The sequence below is a fragment of the Hemiscyllium ocellatum genome, chromosome 7 (assembly GCF_020745735.1).
Source record: "Hemiscyllium ocellatum isolate sHemOce1 chromosome 7, sHemOce1.pat.X.cur, whole genome shotgun sequence".
NCBI lineage: Eukaryota > Metazoa > Chordata > Chondrichthyes > Orectolobiformes > Hemiscylliidae > Hemiscyllium > Hemiscyllium ocellatum.
This window is the reverse complement of record NC_083407.1, coordinates 8,106,907-8,128,358: the sequence shown is the minus strand read 5'-3', so window position 1 is coordinate 8,128,358 and position 21,452 is coordinate 8,106,907. Positions and strand designations below refer to the sequence as shown.

The 21,452-nt window shown below is 48.0% G+C and overlaps 1 protein-coding gene across 1 annotated transcript in view; it reads right to left on the bottom strand.

Annotated features, from left to right (window-relative positions):
• Positions 1-11,755: 11,755 nt before the first annotated feature.
• dnpep (aspartyl aminopeptidase) overlaps positions 11,756-21,452 on the bottom strand; it is a 59,071-nt gene continuing 49,374 nt past the window's right edge. The window contains exons 12-14 of the mRNA XM_060827792.1: positions 19,330-19,431; positions 16,656-16,823; positions 11,756-12,675 (exon numbers count right to left, since the gene is read on the bottom strand). Of these exons, the coding sequence (XP_060683775.1) occupies positions 12,625-12,675; positions 16,656-16,823; positions 19,330-19,431 (321 nt within the window). The 3' untranslated portion in view covers positions 11,756-12,624. The remainder of the gene's footprint in view (positions 12,676-16,655; positions 16,824-19,329; positions 19,432-21,452) is intronic.

Genomic DNA, 21,452 nt, shown 5'->3' with positions numbered 1-21,452 from the left:
TTTAGGCTAATGTTTGTTGTCTTCCAAGGTCAGTTTAGTCCAACTACGTCTCAAGCAGGAATAACAGGTGAAGAAAGTTGAATACTGATTGTCCACATGTACTAGTACCATAACAGTCTGTATGTAATGTGAAATGACTGAAAGGATTGATCAATAGAGCAGGTTTTAAGGTGTGTTAGAAAAGAGAAAAGCATTGATGAGGAAAGGAAATGGTGAGCATCTACAAATCGGCTACCTTCAATTTTAAAAGTTCTGAAATGTACTTTATATTGAAATTTTATTTCCAGTAAAGAAGTAGGGATGCCTTACTGCAGTTATACAGGGCCATGGTGAGACCATACCTGCAGCATTGTGTGCACTTCTGATCTCCTTCCTGAGGGAGGGTGGACTTGCTATAGACAGAGATTGGAGTCAAGATTAGAGTGGTGCTGGAAAAGCACAGCACGTCAGGCAGCAACTGAGGAGCAGGAAAATCAACATTTCAGGCAAAAGCCCTTCATCAGGAATGCAACAGAGGAAGTGAAGTGGAGCTTCACTGGGCTGATACCAGGGATGGAGACACACAAAGAAACCTGCAGATGCTGGAAGCCAATGTAGACAGGCAGGGGGCTGGGAGAACACAGCAAGGCAGGCAGCATCAGGAAGGAGAGGAACACAGCAAGGCAGGCAGCACCAGGAGGGAGAGGGATACAGCAAGGCAGGCAGCATCAGGAGGGAGAGGGACACAGCAAGGCAGGCAGTATCAGGAGGGAGAGGAACACAGCAAGGCAGGCAGCATCAGGAGGGAGGGGAACACAGCAAGGCAGGCAGCATCAGGAGGGAGGGGGACACAGCAAGGCAGGCAGCATCAGGAGGGAGAGGGAACACAGCAAGGCAGGCAGCATCAGGAGGGAGAGGGAACACAGCAAGGCAGGCAGCATCAGGAGGGAGAGGGAACACAGCAAGGCAGGCAGCATCAGGAGGGAGAGGGACACAGCAAGGCAGGCAGCATCAGGAGGGAGAGGGACACAGCAAGGCAGGCAGCATCAGGAGGGAGAGGGACACAGCAAGGCAGGCAGCATCAGGAGAGGGACACAGCAAGGCAGGCAGCATCAGGAGGGAGAGGGACACAGCAAGGCAGGCAGTATCAGGAGGGAGAGGAACACAGCAAGGCAGGCAGCATCAGGAGGGAGAGGGATACAGCAAGGCAGGCAGCATCAGGAGGGAGAGGGATACAGCAAGGCAGGCAGCATCAGGAGGGAGAGGGAACACAGCAAGGCAGGCAGCATCAGGAGGGAGAGGGACACAGCAAGGCAGGCAGCATCAGGAGGGAGAGGGACACAGCAAGGCAGGCAGCATCAGGAGGGAGAGGGATACAGCAAGGCAGGCAGCATCAGGAGGGAGAGGGAACACAGCGAGGCAGGCAGCATCAGGAGGGAGAGGGACACAGCAAGGCAGGCAGCATCAGGAGGGAGAAGAACACAGCAAGGCAGGCAGCATCAGGAGGGAGAGGGACACAGCAAGGCAGGCAGCATCAGGAGGGAGAGGGATACAGCAAGGCAGGCAGTATCAGGAGGGAGAGGGAACACAGCAAGGCAGGCAGCATCAGGAGGGAGAGGGATACAGCAAGGCAGGCAGCATCAGGAGGGAGAGGAACACAGCAAGGCAGGCAGTATCAGGAGGGAGAGGGAACACAGCAAGGCAGGCAGTATCAGGAGGGAGAGGAACACAGCAAGGCAGGCAGCAACAGGAGGGAGAGGAACACAGCAAGGCAGGCAGCATCAGGAGGGAGAGGAACACAGCAAGGCAGGCAGCATCAGAAGGTGGAGAGGTCAATGTTTCAGGTCTAACCATTCTATGTCTCCTGCCTGTCTACTTCTGACACCAGGGATGGCAGGCTGGTCCTATGAAGACAGGAGTGCTCAACTGTTCTGTGGAAGGGTCACTCAACTCGAAACGTTGACAGATGCTGCCAGGCATGCCAGTAATTTCTGGGGTTTTTTTATTTCTGTTCAACTGGGCCTGTATTCACAAGAGGTTACAAGGGTGAGGAAGGGTCTGACTGAAGTGTATAAAATTCTAACAGGGCTGGACAGACTAGATGTGGGGAGGGTGCTTTTCCCCCAACAGGGGAGTCTAGAACCAGGCAACACAGTCTCAGCATACAGGTGATAGAATGGGGATGATGAAAGACTCCTTCACTCAGGGTGTAGTCAACCAGTGGAATTCTCCATCACAGAAAGCTGTGGAGGCCAGGTTATGGAGGACATTGAAACAGGGATCGACACATTTTCAGATTTTACAGGCATCAAGAGGTATGGGGAATATAATGTTCAGAAAAAGGAACAGCCATGACCATAGTGAATGACAGGACAGGCTTGAAGGGCCAAATGGCCTACTCCCGCCCCTGGTTTCTAAGTCCAAATCCCACAACAGCAGCTGGTGGCAGTTAAATGTAATTAAGGAATCTGGAATTGAAAGCTGCTGACGGTGATTGTGACCATGACAACTGTCGTTTGTTGTAAAAACTTATCAGGTTCGTCAATGACTTTTCAGGAAAGGGATCTGCTGTCCCCACCTGCTCGGATTTCCACGTGACTCCAGACTCACAGCAATATGGTTACAGCGATTTGTGAGAAGATTTGTAGCTCAGGTTGAGGTTTTGGATGTAGGTTTGCTCACTGAGCTGGAAGGTTCATTTCCAGATGTTTTGTTACCTTACTAGGTAACATCTTCAGTGGGCCTCAGGTTTAGCAATGCTGAAAATTCCTGCTTTCTATTTATATGCTTGGGTTTCTTTGGGTTGATGATCTCATTTCCTGTGGTGAAGTCATTTCCTTTTCTCAGGGGGTGATAGATGGGGTCTAACTCGATGTGTTTGTTGATAGAGTTCCAGTTGGAATGTCAGGCTTCTAGGAAAGAGGGGCTTATGCCCGAAATGTCAATTTTCCTGCTCCTCGGATGCTGCCTGACCTGCTGTGCTTTTCCAGCACTTGCTCCCCAACAACTATTTACAATCCATCTTCATGACCTGGATGTGGGGATAAAGTGCACAGTCGCCAAACTTGCAGATGAGACTAAAGTAGGTGGGAAAGTAAGTGGTGGATAGAGAAATAAGAAACGTACAAATAGACATAGATAGATTAGGTGAATGGGCCAAAATGTGGCAGATGAAGCTTATCGTGAAGAAGTGAGAGATTATCCAGTGTGGTCAGAGGAATAGAAAGCCAACTTATTATCTGAATGGGGAGAAGCTTCACATTCGGAATGCCTCAGTGCAGTGGGATCTGGGTGTCCTTACAGATGTATCACTGAAAAGTGGTCTGCAGGTACTGCAGGCAATAAGGAAGGCAAATGGAATTTTGGCATTCATTGCTAAAAGCACAGAATATAAACGTGGGGAAGGGCTGCTACAATTACACAAAGCATTAGTGAGATCACACGTGGAGTTTTGTATACAATTCTGGTCCCCTTGAGAAGGGATATGATTAGATTAGATTCCCTACAGAATGGAAACAGGGGCCCTTCGGCCCAACAAGTCCACACCGACCCTCCGAAGAGCAACCCACCCAGATCCATTCCCCTACATTCACCCCTGACTAATACACCTAACACTAGGCCAATTTAGCATGGCCAATTTACCTGACCTGCACATCTTTGGGCTGTGGGAGGAAACTGGAGCACCCGGAGGAAACCCACGCAGACACGGGGAGAATGTGCAAACTCCCAGCTAGTGCTCTTTGGGAGGGTTTAAACTAACTCCGCGGGGGCATGGGAACCAGGACTGTAGCTTTAGGGTACAGGACCTTGAGTGTAGGGAGGTTAGGAATAATGCAGCGATCTCTAAGGAGGGTGACTGTAACCAGAAAGGTGGATTGAAGTGTGTATACTTCAATGCCAGAAGTATAAGGAATAAGGTAGGTGAACTTGCAGCGTGGGTTGGTACCTGGGACTTCGATGTTGTGGCCATTACAGAGACGTGGGTAGAACAGGGACAAGAATGGCTGTTGCACGTTCCAGGGTTCAAATGTTTTAGTAGGATCAGACATGGGGGTAAAAAAGGGGGAGGCGTGGCATTACTTGTCAAAGACAGTATCACAGCAGTGGAATGGACGATGGAAGAGGACTTGCCATCTGAGGTAGTTTGGGCTGAGGTTAGAAATAGGAAAGGTGAGGTCACCCTGTTAGGTGTTTTCTACAGGCCTCCTAATAGTCCTAGAGAAGTAGAGGATAATATTGCGAGGATGATTCAGGAAAAGAGTGAAGGTAGCAGGGTGGTTGTTATGGGGGACTTTAACTTCCCAGATATTGACTGGGAGAGCTATAGCTCGAGTTCATTAGATGGGTCGGTGTTTGTACAATGTGTGCAGGAGGGTTTCCTGACACAATATGTCGACAGGCCAACAAGAGGGGAGGCTATATTGGATTTGGTTCTAGGTAATGAACCAGGCCAGGTGTTGGACTTGGAGGTAGGTGAGCACTTCGGGGACAGTGACCACAACTCGGTGACTTTTACTTTAGTGATGGAGAGGGATAATCGTGTGCCGCAGGGCAAGAGCTATAGCTGGGGGCAGGGAAATTATGATGCAGTGAGGCATGACTTAGGATGTGTGGATTGGAAAAACAGGCTTCAAGAGAAGAACACTAATGAGATGTGGGGAGTGTTCAAGGAGCAGCTACTGCGTGTCCTCGATAGGTATGTACCAGTCAGGCATGGTGTAAAGGGCCTTGTGAGGCAGCCGTGGTTTAGTAAGGAATTGGAGTCCCTTGTGAAAGGGAAGAAGGCGGCATATGTAAAGATGAGGCGTGAAGGTTCAGTAGGGGCGATTGAGAGTTATAAGGTAGCCAGGAAGGAGCTAAAGAGGGAGTTAAGAAAAGCGAGAAGGGGACATGAAAAGTCTTTAGCTGGTAGGATTAGGGAAAACCCAAAGGCTTTCTATAGGTATGTCAAGAATAAAAGGATGACTAGGGTAGGTATCGGTCCAGTCAAGGATAGTAGTGGGAAGTTGTGTGTGGAGGCGGAGGAGATTGGAGAGACATTAAATCAGTACTTTTCATCAGTATTCACTCAGGAACAGGACACTGTTGCTGATGTGAATATGGAATCACAAATAATTAGAATGGATGCCCTGGAAATATGCAGGGAAGAGGTTTTGGGAATATTGGAAAGGATGAATATAGATAAGTCTCCTGGGCCTGATGGCATTTACCCCAGGATCCTATGGGAAGCTAGGGAGGAGATAGCAGAGCCATTGGCCTGGATTTTTATGTCATCGTTGTCAACAGGAATAGTACCAGAGGACTGGAGGATAGCGAATGTGGTCCCATTGTTCAAGAAAGGGAGTAGGGATAGCCCTAGCAACTATAGGCCAGTGAGTCTGACTTCAGTGGTGGGCAAAGTCTTAGAGAGAATGGTAAGGGATAAGATTTATGAACATCTGGGTAGGAATAACGTGATCAGGGATAGCCAGCATGGTTTTGTGAAGGGCAGGTCGTGCCTCACAAACCTTATTGAGTTCTTTGAGAAGGTGACCAAGGAAGTGGATGAGGGTAAAGCAGTAGATGTTGTGTATATGGATTTTAGTAAGGCGTTCGATAAGGTTCCCCATGGTAGGCTAATGCTAAAACTTCGGAGGTATGGCATTGAGGATACATTAGAGGTTTGGATTAGGAATTGGCTGGCTGGAAGGAGACAGAGGGTAGTAGTTGATGGATTATGTTCATCTTGGAGCGCAGTTACTAGCGGTGTACCACAAGGATCTGTTTTGGGACCATTGCTTTTTGTTATCTTTATAAATGATCTAGAGGAAGGACTTGAAAGCTGGGTAAGCAAGTTTGCGGATGACACAAAAGTCGGTGGAGTTGTGGATAGTGAGGAAGGAAGTGGTAGGTTACAGCGGGATATAGATAAGTTGCAGAGCTGGGCGGAAATGTGGCAAATGGAATTCAATGTAGCTAAGTGCGAAGTCGTTCACTTTGGTAGGAATAACAAGATGATGGATTACTGGGCTAATGGTAGGCTACTTGGTAGTGTGGATGAGCAGAGGGATCTTGGTGTCCATGTACACAGATCTCTGAAAGTTGCCACCCAGGTAAATAGTGCTGTGAGGAAGGCATATGGTGTACTGGGCTTTATTGGCAGAGGAATTGAGTTCCGGAGTCCTGAGGTCATGTTGCAGTTGTATAAGACTCTGGTGCGGCCTCATCTGGAGTATTGTGTGCAGTTTTGGTCGCCATACTATAGGAAGGATGTGGAAGCTTTAGAACGAGTGCAGAGGAGGTTTACCAGGATGTTGCCTGGAATGGTAGGAAAATCTTATGAGGAAAGGCTGAGGCACTTGGGGCTGTTCTCATTGGAGAAGAGAAGGTTTAGGGGAGATCTGATAGAAGTGTATAAGATGATTAGGGGTTTAGGTAGGGTAGATACTAAGAACCTTTTACCGCTAATGGAGTCAGGTGTTACTAGGGGACATAGCTTTAAATTAAGGGGTGGTAGGTATAGGACAGATGTTAGGGGTAGATTCTTCACACAGCGGGTTGTGAGTTCATGGAATGCCCTGCCAGTAGCAGTGGTGAACTCTCCTTCTTTATGGTCATTTAAGCGGGCATTGGATAGGCATTTGGAAGTTATTGGGCTAGTATAGGTTAGGTAGGATTCGGTCGGCGCAACATTGAGGGCCGAAGGGCCTGTACTGCGCTGTATCCTTCTATGTTCTATGTTCCACACAGAAAGTCGCCCGAGGCGGGAATTGAACCCGGATCCCTGGTGCTGTGAGGCAGCAGTGCTAACCACTGTGCCACCGTGCCGCCCCAAAGGATGTAGATTCATTGGAGGCAGCTCAGAACAGGTTCACTCGATCGATTGCGGAGGTGAAGGGTTTGTCTTATGCAGAGAGATTGAGCAGTTTAGGCCAATACTCTCTGGAGATTAGGAGAGGAAATCTAATTGAGGTCAATAAGATGCTAAAGTGGATTGACAGAGTAGATGTTGAGAGGAGCTGCAAATGTGTTGCTGGTCAAAGCACAGCAGGCCAGGCAGCATCTCAGGAATAGAGAATTCGACGTTTCGAGCATAAGCCCTTCAGGAATTCCTGATGAAGGGCTTATGCTCGAAACGTCGAATTCTCTATTCCTGAGATGCTGCCTGGCCTGCTGTGCTTTGACCAGCAACACATTTGCAGCTGTGATCTCCAGCATCTGCAGACCTCATTTTTTACTAGATGTTGAGAGGAAACATTCTTAATGTGGAGCAATCTAGAATGAGAGGGCACCATTTTAGGATTTAAGTGGAGCTGAGGAGGAATTACTTCTCTCAAAAAATCGCGAATCTGTGGAACTCACTCCCCCACAGTGTAGTAGATACTGGGGCATGGAGTAAATTTAAGGAGCATTTTTAATCAGTAACAGGTTGAAGGGTTATGGAGAGTGGGGGCAGGAGAGTGGAGTTGAGGCTGAGCTGAGGTCAGCCGTGATTGTGTTGAATGGCAAAACAGGCTTGAAGGGCTGAATGGCCTCCTCCTGCACCTAGGTCCTTTTTTTTCACTCTGCCTCTTTATTAAGACATTAAATACAAAGCCTGATGGACAAGTGTTTTTTTAAGATTACTTAGTATGGAAACAGGCCCTTCAGCCCATCAAGCCCACACTGACCCGCTGAAGCGCAACCCACCCAGACCCATTCCCCTACATTTACCCCTTCACCTAACATTACGGGCAATTTAGCATGGCCAATTCACCTGAACCTGCACACCTTTGGACTGTGGGAGGAAACCGGAGCACCCGGAGGAAACCCACACAGACACGGGGAGAATGTGCAAACTCCACACAGTCAGTCGCCTGAGGCGGGAATTGAACCCAGGTCTCTGGTGCTGTGAGGCAGCAGTGCTAACCACTGTGCCACCGTGCTGCCCATTATCAGCCATTTTTAAATGATTGGCAACAAGCTCCTCCCACTCATTAATGTCACTGATGTCTTCCTTCAAGGAGAGTTTCAGACGGTCTTTGGGGTGTTTTCCTCGATCTCCCATGGAATGCATTTCAGACCGAGACATTACAAGGTGGCAGGAGCTGCTTTTCAACCACCCGGGTACCACTCTGATGCTGCAGAGTGTTGCCTGGATGCTTCAAGAAGGATGCAGGTGTTTGATAATCCTCCACTGATTCTGGAAGATGCTGTAGAGGCATTGCTGGTGGGATGTTACAGCTGCCTGTGTGTCACTGAATCACTGCAATAGGGCAGGGCGATGGAACTGACTGCCCTGTACACCAGGAATTGTGCGGGCTTGTGGGGATTGTTGTTGTCAAACACCGTGTTGTAGTTTGTAGACGGCTACGCTGGCAGTGTTAGATCTCCTTGTGAATGGTGGCCTTATCAGAGATTATTGCAAAGGTACAGAGCGTGCTCGACGTATTCCAGAGTCTCACTTAGCTGGTGGAACGTTTGACTGGCCAGCTCTGGGTCGATACGAGGTTTGTTTTGACAACATTTAAGTAGAGACTCTCTCTCTCTTGTTTTGCAGGACTGAAGAGATTGGGTGGGGCTTGTACATCAGGAGCAGTGAGAATGTGAGGTGAGCTAAAGCTTGGTCAAAGAGGTAGCATTTGGAGAAGCCTCTGAAAAGGAGTAAAGAGAGGCAGACAGACAGAGTGCTTTGGAAAGGAATTCCAGAGTTTAGGAGCAAGCGATGGAGGAGTGATGGGAATGGAGAAATGTGCAAATGGCTAGGAACACAGGGTGCTGCCTCTTGGACCTGCTCCAATCTCCACTCACTTGGCCACAAGTGGTTACTGCGGGTCCATCCAACTGAGACATAGAGGGACCAGTGAGATTCAGAGTTTGACCTTCATTCAACCTTCGGGTAAAAAGTGAGGTCTGCAGATGCTGGAGATCAGAGCTGAAAATGTGTGGCTGGTTAAAGCACAACAGGTTAGGCAGCATCCAAGGAACAGGAAATTTGATGTTTCGGGCATAAGCCCTTCATCAGGAACCCCTGAACGTCGAATTTCCTGTTCCTTGGATGCTGCCTAACCTGCTGTGCTTTAACCAGCAACACATTTTCAACTTCATTCAACCTTACCCGACACCTGCTTTGCAACAGCAAATGCTTTGTGTTGTGAATCTACGTAAGTTCTCCTGTCTCTGTTCTTGCTGATGTCTCAGCTGAGGTGATTTAGTTGTACAGGCTACCAATCAAAACTCTTCAGGAATTCTGGTCCAACGTTTCTACACTCATTCTGTCAGGAATAGAGTTGAGACAGATGGCCAGCCTGAAAAAATAGTTTTCTTTTACTCATTTATAGGACATTGATGTCATTGGCCAGGCCAGCATTTATTGCCCATCCCTAATTACCCAGACGGCAGTTAAGAGTCAACCACCTTGCTGTGGGTCTGGAGTCACATGTAGGCCAGACCCAGGTAAGGATGGCAGTTTCTTTCCCTAAAGGATATTAGTGAACATAGAACATAACAGCGCAGTACAGGTCCTTTGGCCCTCGATGTTGCTCCAAGCTGTGAAATCAATCTGAAGCCCATCTAATCTACACTAATCCAGTATCATCTGTATGGAGGAGAAAGTGAGGTCTGCAGATGCTGGAGTATCAGAGCTGAAAATGTATTGCTGGAAAAGCGCAGCAGGTCAGGCAGCATCCAAGGAACAGGAAATTCGACGTTTCGGGCACAAGCCCTTCATCAGGAATGAGGAAAGTGTGTCCAGCAGGCTAAGATAAAAGGTAGAGAGGAGGGACTTGGGGGAGGGGCGATGGAGATGTGATAGATGGAAGGAGGTCAAGGTGAGGGTGATAGGCCGGAGTGGGGTGGGGGCGGAGAGGTCAGGAAGAAGATTGCAGGTTAGGAGGGCGGTGTTGAGTTCGAGGGATTTGACTGAGACAAGGTGGGGGGAGGGGAAATGAGGAAACTGGAGAAATCTGAGTTCATCCCTTGTGGTTGGAGGGTTCCCAGGCGGAAGATGAGGCTCTCTTCCTCCAACTGTCGTGTTGTTATGGTCTGGCGATGGAGGAGTCCAAGGACCTGCATGTCCTCGGTGGAGTGGGAGGGGGAGTTAAAGTGTTGAGCCACAGGGTGGTTGGGTTGGTTGGTCCGGGTGTCCCAGAGGTGTTCTCTGAAATGTTCCGCAAGTAGGCAGCCTGTCTCCCCAATATAGAGGAGGCCACATCGGGTGCAGCGGATGCAATAGATGATGTGTGTGGAGGTGCAGGTGAATTTGTGGCGGATATGGAAGGATTCCTTGGGGCCTTGGAGAGAAGTAAGGGAAAAGGTGTGGGCGCACGTTTTGCATTTCCTGCGGGTGCAGGGGAAGGTGCCGGGAGTGGAGGTTGGGTTGGTGGGGGGTGTGGGCCTGACGAGGGAGTCACAGAGGGAGTGGTCTTTTCGGAACGCTGATAGGGGAGGGGAGGGAAATATATCCCTGGTGGTGGGGTCCGTTTGGAGGTGGCGGAAATGACGGCGGATGATACGCTGTATACGGAGTTTGGTGGGGTGGTAGGTGAGAACCAGTGGGGTTCTGTCCTGGTGGTGGTTGGAGGGGCGGGGCTCAAGGGCAGAGGAGCGGGAAGTGGAGGACATGCGGTGGAGGGCATCGTCGATCATGTCTGGGGGGAATCTGCGGTCCTTGAAGAAGGAGGCCATCTGGGCTGTGCGGTGTTGGAATTGGTCCTCCTGGGAGCAGATGCAGCGGAGATGAAGGAATTGGGAATATGGGATGGCGTTTTTACAGGGGGCAGGGTGGGAGGAGTGTAGTCTAGGTAACTGTGGGAGTCAGTCGGTTTATAGTAAATGTCCGTGTTAATTATCATCTGTATGCCTATCCAATGACCATTTAAGTGCCCTTAAAGTTGACAAGTCCACTACTGTTGCAGGCAGGGCATTCCATACCCTTACTACTCTGAGTAAAGAAACTACCTCTGACATCTGTCTTATAGCTATCATCCCCCAATTTATAGCTATGTCCCCTTGTGCTCGCCATCACCATCTGAGGAAGAAGGCTCTCCCTGTCCACCCTATCTAACCCTCTGATTATCCTATACCTCTCAATTAAGTCACCTCTCAACCTTCTTCTCTCTACGAATAGACCAGATGGGTTTTACCAACAATCAACAACTGTCATCAGGTGACCCTTAATTCCAGATTCCTTATTGAATGCAAATTCCATCATTTGCTGCGATGGGATTCTGGGTCCCCAGAACTTTAGCTAAGTTTCAGGATAAACAATCCAGCGATAACACCATGGGGCTGTTGCCTTCCCCATAATTTGTCATGTTTGAAGGATACCGTCACCAATATAAAACCCGGGGTGGTAAACACTGGACTGCATTGAACAGGAGGCAATTCCTTTGTTTTTCAAAACCCATACATGGAATGTGGGCGCTGCTGGCCAGGCCAGTGTTTCATGCCCATCTCTAACTGCCTTAGAAAAGTGAGATGCCTTCTTGAACCACTACAGGAGTAAGGGAGGTTGGGAGATGGTGGTACACTGAACTAGTCGCTCCAGAGTGGGTTTGAGTTACAGGCAGATCAGCCATGATCTTACTGAATGACAGAACAGGCTCAAGGGGCCACACAGAGTGACTACTCCTGCTCCTGATTTGTACAATTCTTGTGAACTGGAACATTACTTCTTTTACAATGATAACTTGCATTTATATAGTGCCTTCATCTCAAGCACTTTCAGGAGCATTTGTATCACTGTGAGAATAAGTAAGATTTTGCATCCAAGACCAACTTTGATTTCTAATGTTTATTCTTTGAAACATGATCTATATTAAAGAGACATGCAGGTGATTTCATCGTGAGAAAAAGTGATAAGTTTCCTTCAGTCTGTACCTGGGTGTGTCTCTATATCTGAGAATATACCAGCGCAGTGTTGATAATTGTTCCTGAGATTGAAGTCAGAGTGCTGGAGACCATTCAGCCCATCTTGCTTGTATCAGAGAGAAGATTTTCAGGTGGAGTTAATTAGCAAAAGCCCCATGCACTGCAGAAAATCCCTTGTCGACCCGTAACAGAGTGAAGAGTGAGTCATCGTTGTACTGGCAAGGCACTGACTACCTTCAAACATCCTGTCTCACTTTATCTGGGCTATGATGCCAGAGATGCAGCTGAGAGAGATTAATGTGGTAATGTTAACTGCATTTGTCCATTGAGAGTCCTGAGAGAACTGGGAGAATGCCAGTGTCACATCTGTCTGATGCTGCTCTATGCTGACATGACTGGGAGTGCTGCAGGTGTGTACGAGAGTCCGAGTCTGTCAGCACGTGTGGGAACAAGTTACCTACTATGGTGCATGAGTCTGTCCTGTAGCAGGCCGCGTAGAGACATCACCAGGTTAAGCTTTCTAAATACACAACTGGACAAGGTTGGAACAGGACTCCCAAAACTCCAAGTAAAAAACGTTTAGGAATAGCAGGAGAGTCACTGAGCCGAACATATCATTTCATTTTTGTTAAATATCAACTAGCGAGTTATTAATTGTTTTCAAATTTTGGTTGATTAAAGAAAGTTGCATACTTAAAGGTTACTGTCCTTCAGAGGGTTTCATGCGGTGGGGGTGTGCTTGAGGTGTCCCGGCCAACGACCCTGTGTACTGCCAGACAGCCCTCTGACCCTCCAGGAGAAACGAAGCCACTGAGCTCAGTCTACCGTCATGTTGTTGATCACAGACGGGAAGAGGTCAAAGAAACCCTAGGATCAAACAGAGATGAAATGGACCATGCAGTAACGGAAGGAGCCCTCCAATTCCCCACCACCATCGTAAAGTGCTGAAGGGTTGAAGCTTTTCATCACAAATTCATTAGGGACAAACTCAAGAATGTCTAATTCCAGGCCGTTACAACAATTTATGTTGCATGGGAAAAGAGTGTGGATTGGTTATCAGAGGCAATGCCATAGAGAAAGCAATGGGAACTGAAGCCTTAGTAACTACCCCTCCCCCCACCATGCTCCTGGGTAATTCAGGAAAGAAGGGAGACTGACCATATTCTGGTTTCTTTATTCATTCACGGAATGAGGGCGTCGCTGGCTAGGTCAGCATTTATTACCCATCCCTAGTTGTCAAGATAAGAGTCAACCTCATTGTTGAGAGTCTGGAGTCACGTTTGAACCAGACCAGACCAGGTAAGGATGGCGGTTTCCTTCCCTGAAGAATATTAGTGACCCAGATGGGGTTTTTCCAACCATTGACCATGGTTTCATGGTCATCAGTAAACTATTAATTTTTTAAACTGAATTCCAACTCCACCACCCGCCACGGTGGGATTCAAACCTGGGCACCCATGTCATTATTTGAATCTTTGGATTAACGGTTCGGAGATAATACCACGAGGCCATTACCTCCCCTTGTGAGAATGGCTATATTACCATATGGGTGTAGACATAATGGTCAGCATGGACTGGTTGGACTGTAGGGTCTGTTTCTGTGCTGCCTGACTCTGCATTCAACTCTCGCGTAAACTGTTGAGATATTTTGCTCTTCCAGGTCAACTTGCCAATCATTCTTTCTGGCTCAGTGTAAATTGACTTGGACCATTTGAATTTTGACATTCTTGGATTTGTCCTGATGAGTGTGAAGGCAAAAAGGTTCGATGGTATGTCTCTCTTTTCAGCAAGATTCAAGTTTTGTACTAACAAAACAACCACAATCACGGGTTAGCGTAATGGGAACACAACTGATGAGGTCTGTTGAATATAACCCTGTGACAATCTGCTCGCATGTGGAGGTGCTGGTGTTGGGCTGGGGTGGGCAAACTCAAAAGTCAGTGCTCTGAAAGCTTACGATTTCAATTGTACCTGGTGGACTATAGCCTGGGGTCATGTGACTTCTGACAAACTGTTGAGTTAGAGCTAACTAGTTCAGTCACTTGGGTGAAGTGTTCGCAATCCAGAGACAGAGGCACTCAATCCAGGTTTCTACTCCCAGTGTAACAATTATGCATTTCTTGAGATACTAAACCTCTATCGGCAAATCCCACGGTACAGCCTTGAGGTCCAGGCAAACTTCTCCCCACTCCCCGGTTAATATTCATCTTTCAACCAAAACCACATAAATAAAGGATTAATCTGCTAATTGTCCCCTTTGTGTGTTCGTTTGGGATCTTTGCTGTGTGCAAATTCACTACCCTATCTCTTACATTACAACTGTGATTACAGTCTTATTGGAAAAAAATGACTTCTCTGGTTGCAAAGTGCTGTGGGTCATCCTTGGGTGGTGAAAGGTGCTATATAAATGCACGTCTTTCCTCCCCGTTCTGGACTTGCCCCCACTGGGAGAAATCAAAGAATTTTCATGTCCAATTGTGGCCCAAACTCCGAGGATCAGGCGATGGGACACCACGTGATGAAGGAGCACTGCCACAGACAGTGGCCTCTTGCTGTGCCTTCGCCACACTGATTTTCAGAGAGCGGGGTACAGCGTCAGGGCCACATCCTGGAACAAACATTTCCTCAGACCCTCTGAAGTCGGTGGTCCTCCGCTGCTTTTCCCGGAGGTGACCACCATGTGTGGACTCTGTTTCCAGGGGGCTGCGGTTTGCAATGTTTGGCATTTGATAAATCAGTCAGGCACTTGGCTTTGTCCGATTAACTCAAAATAAACAATCTTTGTGAGACTGAGTGTCACTGCCACCGTCTGGTGGGTATCATGTGTGCAGCTTCCACAGAACAACACTGACACAGCACCATGGAGACATGCAGCTCAGAGCTGGGCTGAGTTTAGATTCGATTAGATTCCCTACAATGTGGAAACAGGCCCTTCGGCCCAACCAGTCCACACTGACCCTCCGAAGAGTAACCCACCCAGACCCATTTCCCTCTGACTAATGCACCTAACACTATGGGCAATTTAGCATGGCCAATCCACCTAACCTGCACATCTTTGGACTTGGGAGGAAACCGGAGCACTCAGAGGAAACCCACACAGACGCGGGGAGAACGTGCAAACTCCACACAGTCAGTCGCCTGAGGCTGGAATCGAACCTGGGACCCTGGTGCTGTGAGGCAGCAGTGCTAACCACTGAGCATTGATGAGGGAAGGGAAATTAAACATACTGATTCCCTACAACCCTCCATGAGCACTGCACACACAGAATCATTCCATGATACAAGTAGGCCATTCAGCCCATCATGTCTGCGTTGGCTCGACATCTAAAAATCTAAATCTAATCTTTAAAAAAAACTGCTGTGGGTGTGGCAGCATAAATGTCCCCTCCATATGTCAGCTCTGATGAAGAATCATCTACACTTCATGGATGCTGCCCGACCCGCTGGTGATTTCCAGCATTACTTGTTCTCTGTGTAGAATCATAGAATCCCTACATTGTGGAAACAAACCCTTCGGCCCAACACTGACCCTCTGAAGAGTAACCCACTCAGACCCATTCCCCGAACCTATTACTCTACATTTTTGCCCCTAACTAATGCACCTCACCTACACATCCCTGAACTCTACAGGCAATTTCCCATGGCCAATCCACCCTAACCTGCACATCTTTGGATTGTGGGAACAAACCGGAGTACCCGGAGGGAACCCACGCAGACACGGGGAGAAGGTGCAAACTCCACACAGTCGCCCGAGGCTGCCTTGTTCTTATAAAACACTTCTCAAAACCTGCGTTGTTTATGATGTTTTTGGTCACCGGGTTCTACCTGATAACATGTTCTCTGTTAACACTCTTGTGTAGACCCACAGGGATATTTCAGCACATTTAAGATGCTATGCAAATGCAAGCTGTCACAATGTCAAAATGGAATTAAACTGGAGGGGGGGGCAGGGGTATTGGAACCCTCACCATCAATGTCATCAGGAACATAGCACATCTTAACTATATTTAGTTGCCTCAATTTCACAGAAACCTGGGTCTAAATTCTATGACGATGCCCCCCAGTTTGGGGATTTTCTCTTGGACAAGGGTCTGTGTTTATCACCGTACCTGCCAATCACTGTGTCAGCCAACGAGATGGAGGGGAGGTTGGGTAGAACAGCAAGGCTCTCTGCAAAATGAGTCTACTTCCATAGAGGGCAGCAGAGTGGCTCGGTGGTTAGCACTGCTGTCTCACAGCGCCAGGGACCCAGGTTTGATTCCTGCCTTGGGCAAAGTCTGTGTGGAGTTTGCACATTCTCCCCGTGTCTGTGTGGACTTCCTCCGGTTTCCTCCCAATGCCCAAACATGGCCAGGTTAGGTGAATTGGCCATCGTGATCAGGGATGTGTAGGTTAGGCACATTAGTCAGGGATAAACGTAGAATAATAAGGTAGGGAAATGGGTTTGGGTGGGTTACTCTTCAGAGGGTCGGTGTGGACTTGTTGGGCCAAATGGCCTGTTTCCACACTGTAGGGATTCTATGATAAAGAGTCCCTCCAAACTACAGCAAGCCCAGTCTGCAGGTTTAAACTGGAGGCCACAACAGCAGAATAAGCCCACTGATAAAATCTGGTGTTATCTATGACAAAATGCAGCAAGTACAGAACCTTGACAGCACACACAGAGTGTGTAAGTAAAGCCAAGCCAGTCACTGCTGCGCAGTTACCATGTGACACTGACACAGTGGGGACAGAGTAACCAAACAGGTCCATACTGGCTGTGACTATAAACAGCACTATTTGTATATCACTGACACTACGAGTATTTAACCTTCTCAGTGCTCGCCAGGGAGCAGGGTGGTGCTTACCTTGAATAATGTGATGGTTTGCAATACACTCGATGTACAACACATCTCTCGGATAGAGTGCATGGCCAACTGTGGGGAGCCCATGTCCAATACCTTCAGCCCAAGGCCAGAGGCGAGGATTGGTCCGATGGTAGTACCACAGGGACTGTCGTTCCTCACCATGACATCCTGAAAGGAATTTGATTTGGAAGTCGTTTAAACTTCATTGAGGTTAAGGTCGAGTGATCTGCGCAGAAGCTAGGATTATTGAAACGTAGTGGTGATTTAATAGAATTGTTCAGGGTTAGAAGGGGTCAGTAGCTATAAAACAAAGACATATTTATTCATCCAGGAGATGTAATTGTCATTGGACAGGTCACAGTATTTCACCTCAAATTACCCTTGAGAAAGTGGAATAGAAGAATCGATGTTTCGGGCATAAGCTCTTCATCTGGAATGTCCTGACGAAGGGCTAATGCCCGAAACATCGACTCTCCTGCTTCTTGGATGCCGCCAGACCAGCTGTGCTTTTCCAGCACCACACCTTTTCGACTCTGACTTTCCAGCATCTGCAGTCCTCACCTTCTCTCAAGGGGGTGGGGCGAGCTACTTTCCTGATCTGCTGCAGTCCGTGTTGGTGATGGTGAGGAATAGTTACGCCCATAGCATAGTTACCAAGGATTTTGACCGAGTGACTGTATAAGGACGGCATTATTGTTTCAAATAAGGACAGTACCTAGTTTGGATGGGATTTTTCAGATGACGGTATGCCCCTGTCCTTGCTACCTCATATATTTAGATGATAGAGGCCTGAGATTTGGAAGGTAGTGTTGAAGGAGCCGTGGGAAGTTACTGTAGTGCTTGTTTTAGAGGTTACACACTATTACACTGTGTGTTACTGTCGGAGGGTTAAAGGCTTGAAGTAGTGTAGGTGGTACTGATTAAGTAGGTACCTGGACGGTGTCAAGCTTTCTGAGTGTTGTTATCATTTCGGTGAGTGGAAAGTATTTCAGCACATGTCTGAATTGAGTCGTTACGGTTCCAACTGATGGCAGTACTGGACATGTCAGAGCTCAGAGTGAAACCTTGCTTGGTAAATCTTTTTTTGCAATTTATTTACCATGGCTGTCCGTCACTCAACATACTGTCACAAGTCAAAACGTGTGGTGCTGGAAAAGCACAGCCAGTCAGGCAGCATCCGAGGAGCAGGAGTGTCAACATCTCGGGCATAAGCCCTTCATCACATTCCTGATGAAGGGCTTATGCCCGAAATGTCAATTCTCCTGCTCCTCGGATGCTGCCTGACTGGCTGTGCTTTTCCAGCACCACACTTTTTGACTCTGATCTCCAGCATCTGCAGTCCTCACTTTCCTCTATACTATCACAAGAGCTGCTAATGTACTTTTGATAAAATGGCGTAAGTTTATTATATAAAAGAAACAAAAACATAAGTCAAATTGGAAGGATCTTATCAAAAGTTGCAACCAGATAGATCCCTTTTACAAGCAACAGCCTTTACAGATAATCAACCCCAGTGAAGTATAACTCCTGTCTTTGCTCTAATTTCTTATGCAACTGGTGAGGTTGCAAATGTTTCCTGTCTTTGGCATTTGACACATTCACTGGATGTGGCGGCCCACTTAATGGGCAGACTGGCCTATTCTAATCCTATATTTTATGTGATTATCTCCATCTCACTCTGTAATACATGATGGCCCCCAGGTTAAAAAAAAAAGATCTTTTTTCAGTTATTTTGAGGCTGCTAGAGGACACATCTGCTGATGAGTATCTTTTCTTCTGAACTGAACCTGTCTCTGGCCTATCTTTCTCGGGTTTGTTAAAGACCAACTTCAGAAGCACATCAGTGATGATCTCACCAGGTTGCTTGTCTCTTTAGATTAGATTAGATTATTTACACAGTGTGAAAACAGGCCCTTCGGCCCAACAACTCCACACTGACCCACCCAGACCCATTCCCCAACTTTTTACCCCTTCACCTAACACTACGGGCAATTTAGCATGGCCAATTCACCCTAACCTGCTCATTTTTTAGACTGAGAGAGGAAACCGGAGCACCCGGAGGAAACCCACGCAGACACAGGGAGAATGTGCAAACTCCACACAGTCAGTCGCCTGAGGCGGGAATTGAACCCGGGTCTCTGGCGCTGTGAGGCAGCAGTGCTAACCACTGTGCATTTCTTAGAAATGACCCACAGCGAAAAAAAAAGAGCTTTTGAGCCTTCAAAAGGGAAAAAAAAATGTCAACCTGATAGAACTGAAAGCCCATGATCCTCTACCCTGAGGAGGCACAGACACCTACCACACCCTCCCCCCCCCCCCCCCCATGAAGAAAAAATTACAAAAGGCATCACAAGACGGATTTAGAAGGCAAGCTGCTCAAGACAGACGCCTCGTCTCTGAACTGATCGTGTAGTTAAGGTATTGACGTGGTCAATTCCATTAACTTTTTCGTTGATGGTCATGCTCATGATGTTAATTGGTTCCACTTCCCTCAGTCAAAAAAAAACACCCACTGTTTTCAATATGAACAGTTTAATCATTTCCCATCTCCCTCCAGCATCCCTAGTTTTATGGGGAATGAATTTCAAATTTCCACAACATCTTTCACTGTCTGTCAGAGCTCAGGCAGGAAATTGGAGGGCAGGGTGTGGGAAGAGTTGGGGAGCAGCCTTACCTGGAGTGGGACATCCACACGGTTAGCAATCTCTCGCACTACGGCGGCAGTGACAGCATTTGAGGCGTATCGTTGGTTACTGTTAAATTTAAGCACCGGCCCCTGGGATGGCGATAAAAAGGGGCATCGTTAGTGCATCTCATGAAAGCAGCAAAATGCAAGGGCTGACCAGTCCACTGGCCCCAGCACAGAACAAGCCAAATACGGAAGATGAGAGATTTATAGATACTAATAACATCAAGGGAAATGGGACCAGCACATTCCTGCCACATTCCTGTTTTATAAATCTCTTGAGCCGTACAAGAGTCCATAGCTTGGTCTCATCAGCATCCCCAATCTTTAATCATTCCATTACTGACAACCATTCATTCAAGGGGGCTGGCCTTACTGTGGTTTATAAAATCATGGGGGGCACGGGTAAAATGAATGAACGGGCTCTTCTCCCTAGGGTGGGGGGAGTTCAAAACGAGGGGGCATATTTTTAAGGTGAGGGGAGAAAGATTTAAAAGTGACCGAAGAGGCAACTTTTTCATGCAGAGAGTGGTTCGTATGTGGAATGAACTGCCAGAGGAAGTGGTCAATGCGGGTACTTTTATTAAAAGTCATTGTAATAAATTTACGAAAAGGAAAGGTTTGGGCCAAGGGCTGGCCATTTTAGTTTGGTCAGCATGGACTGGTTGGACCCCCTGAAGGGTCTGTTTCAGTGTTGTATGACTGAAAGGGCCTTAACCTCTTGAATTCCCTCCTTACAGCTCACCAGCTCTCTCTTCACCTTTAAGGTCCTCTTTCGAACCTCTCGCTTTTCGAAAACTTTTGTTTATCTTGCCCCAGGGTCTCTGGATGTGGCCAAGTCATATTTTATTGACATTGATTAAACCATGTGACGAGGACTAGGGGACGTAGCCTTATGTGGCTGGCCCCTTATTTGGAGATGGAGCTGAGCAGGCATTTCCTCACTTAGACTGGGTGGTAATTCTGAGAAATTCTCTGCATCAGACAGCTGTCACTGAACAAGCCAAATACGGAAGATGAGGGATTTATAGATACTAATAACATCAAGGGAAATGGGACCAACACAGATAAACCTCAGCATAATTGCACAGAATGGTGGGGGAAACTCAAAAGGCTGAACACCCTCTTGCTGTTTCTAACATCCCAAACATCGCTGTGATGCATCTTTAGGAATTACTACATAAAACATTCAACAGGCCAACTTCAGCAGGCACTGAACATGGGTTAGTGCCTAATGGAATGGAATTGTGTAGGTGTGTTTGTGTAGTTGGTGGGGGGCATGGTGTTGGGAGGGCTTAGTGTGGGGTGGGGCTGTGGTGTGTAGGTGTAGGCGTGACGTGGGAGGGCTTGTTGTGGGGGGTGGCTGTTGTGTGTGTAGAGGTGTGGCGCAGAGGGGAATGGTATGGGGGTATTGTGGTGTGTGGGTGGAGGCGTGGCATGGGGGGCTTGATCTGGGGGGTGGTTGTAGTCTGTAGGTGGAGGGGGTGTGGTGTGGGGGGGGATTGTAGTGTGTGGGTAGAGATGTGGTGCAGAGGGGGATGGTGTGGGGAGGGTTGTGGTGTGTGGGTGGAGGGGGTGTGTTGTGGGGGGTTGCAGTGTGTGGGTAGAGGTGTGATGCAGTAGGGGTGTGGTGTGGGGGGGGGTTGTAGTGTATGGGTGGAGGCATGGGGTGGAGGGGGTCGTAGTGTGGGGAGGGGCATGATGTGGAGAGGTCGTGATGTTGCGAGGGGAGGGGGAGAGTGGTGTGGGAGTGGAGACATGGCATGGGGGGACTTGGTATTTGGGACTTTGCTGGGGAGGGTGGTGGTAGGCGGCTGCAGGTGTGGCTTGCGGGGGGGGGGGCTTGGTGTGGCATGGCCGTCAGTGGGGCATGGTGTGGGTCGTGTGGTGTGGGTGGGGTGTGGTGCAGGCGGAGTGTGGGCGTGTGCACTCTGAAGTTCAACATAATAAATATGGAATTTTAATCATCTTAATGTCAATGCAAAGTACAATCTCTTCACCCAGCTTGTAGTGTGAGAAACGGGACTCAGGTCCATTTTGTCTGATCAATGTTAAAGATCCCATGACACCACTCAGTGAAGTATGTTTTCCCAAAGTGTCTCATCCAATAC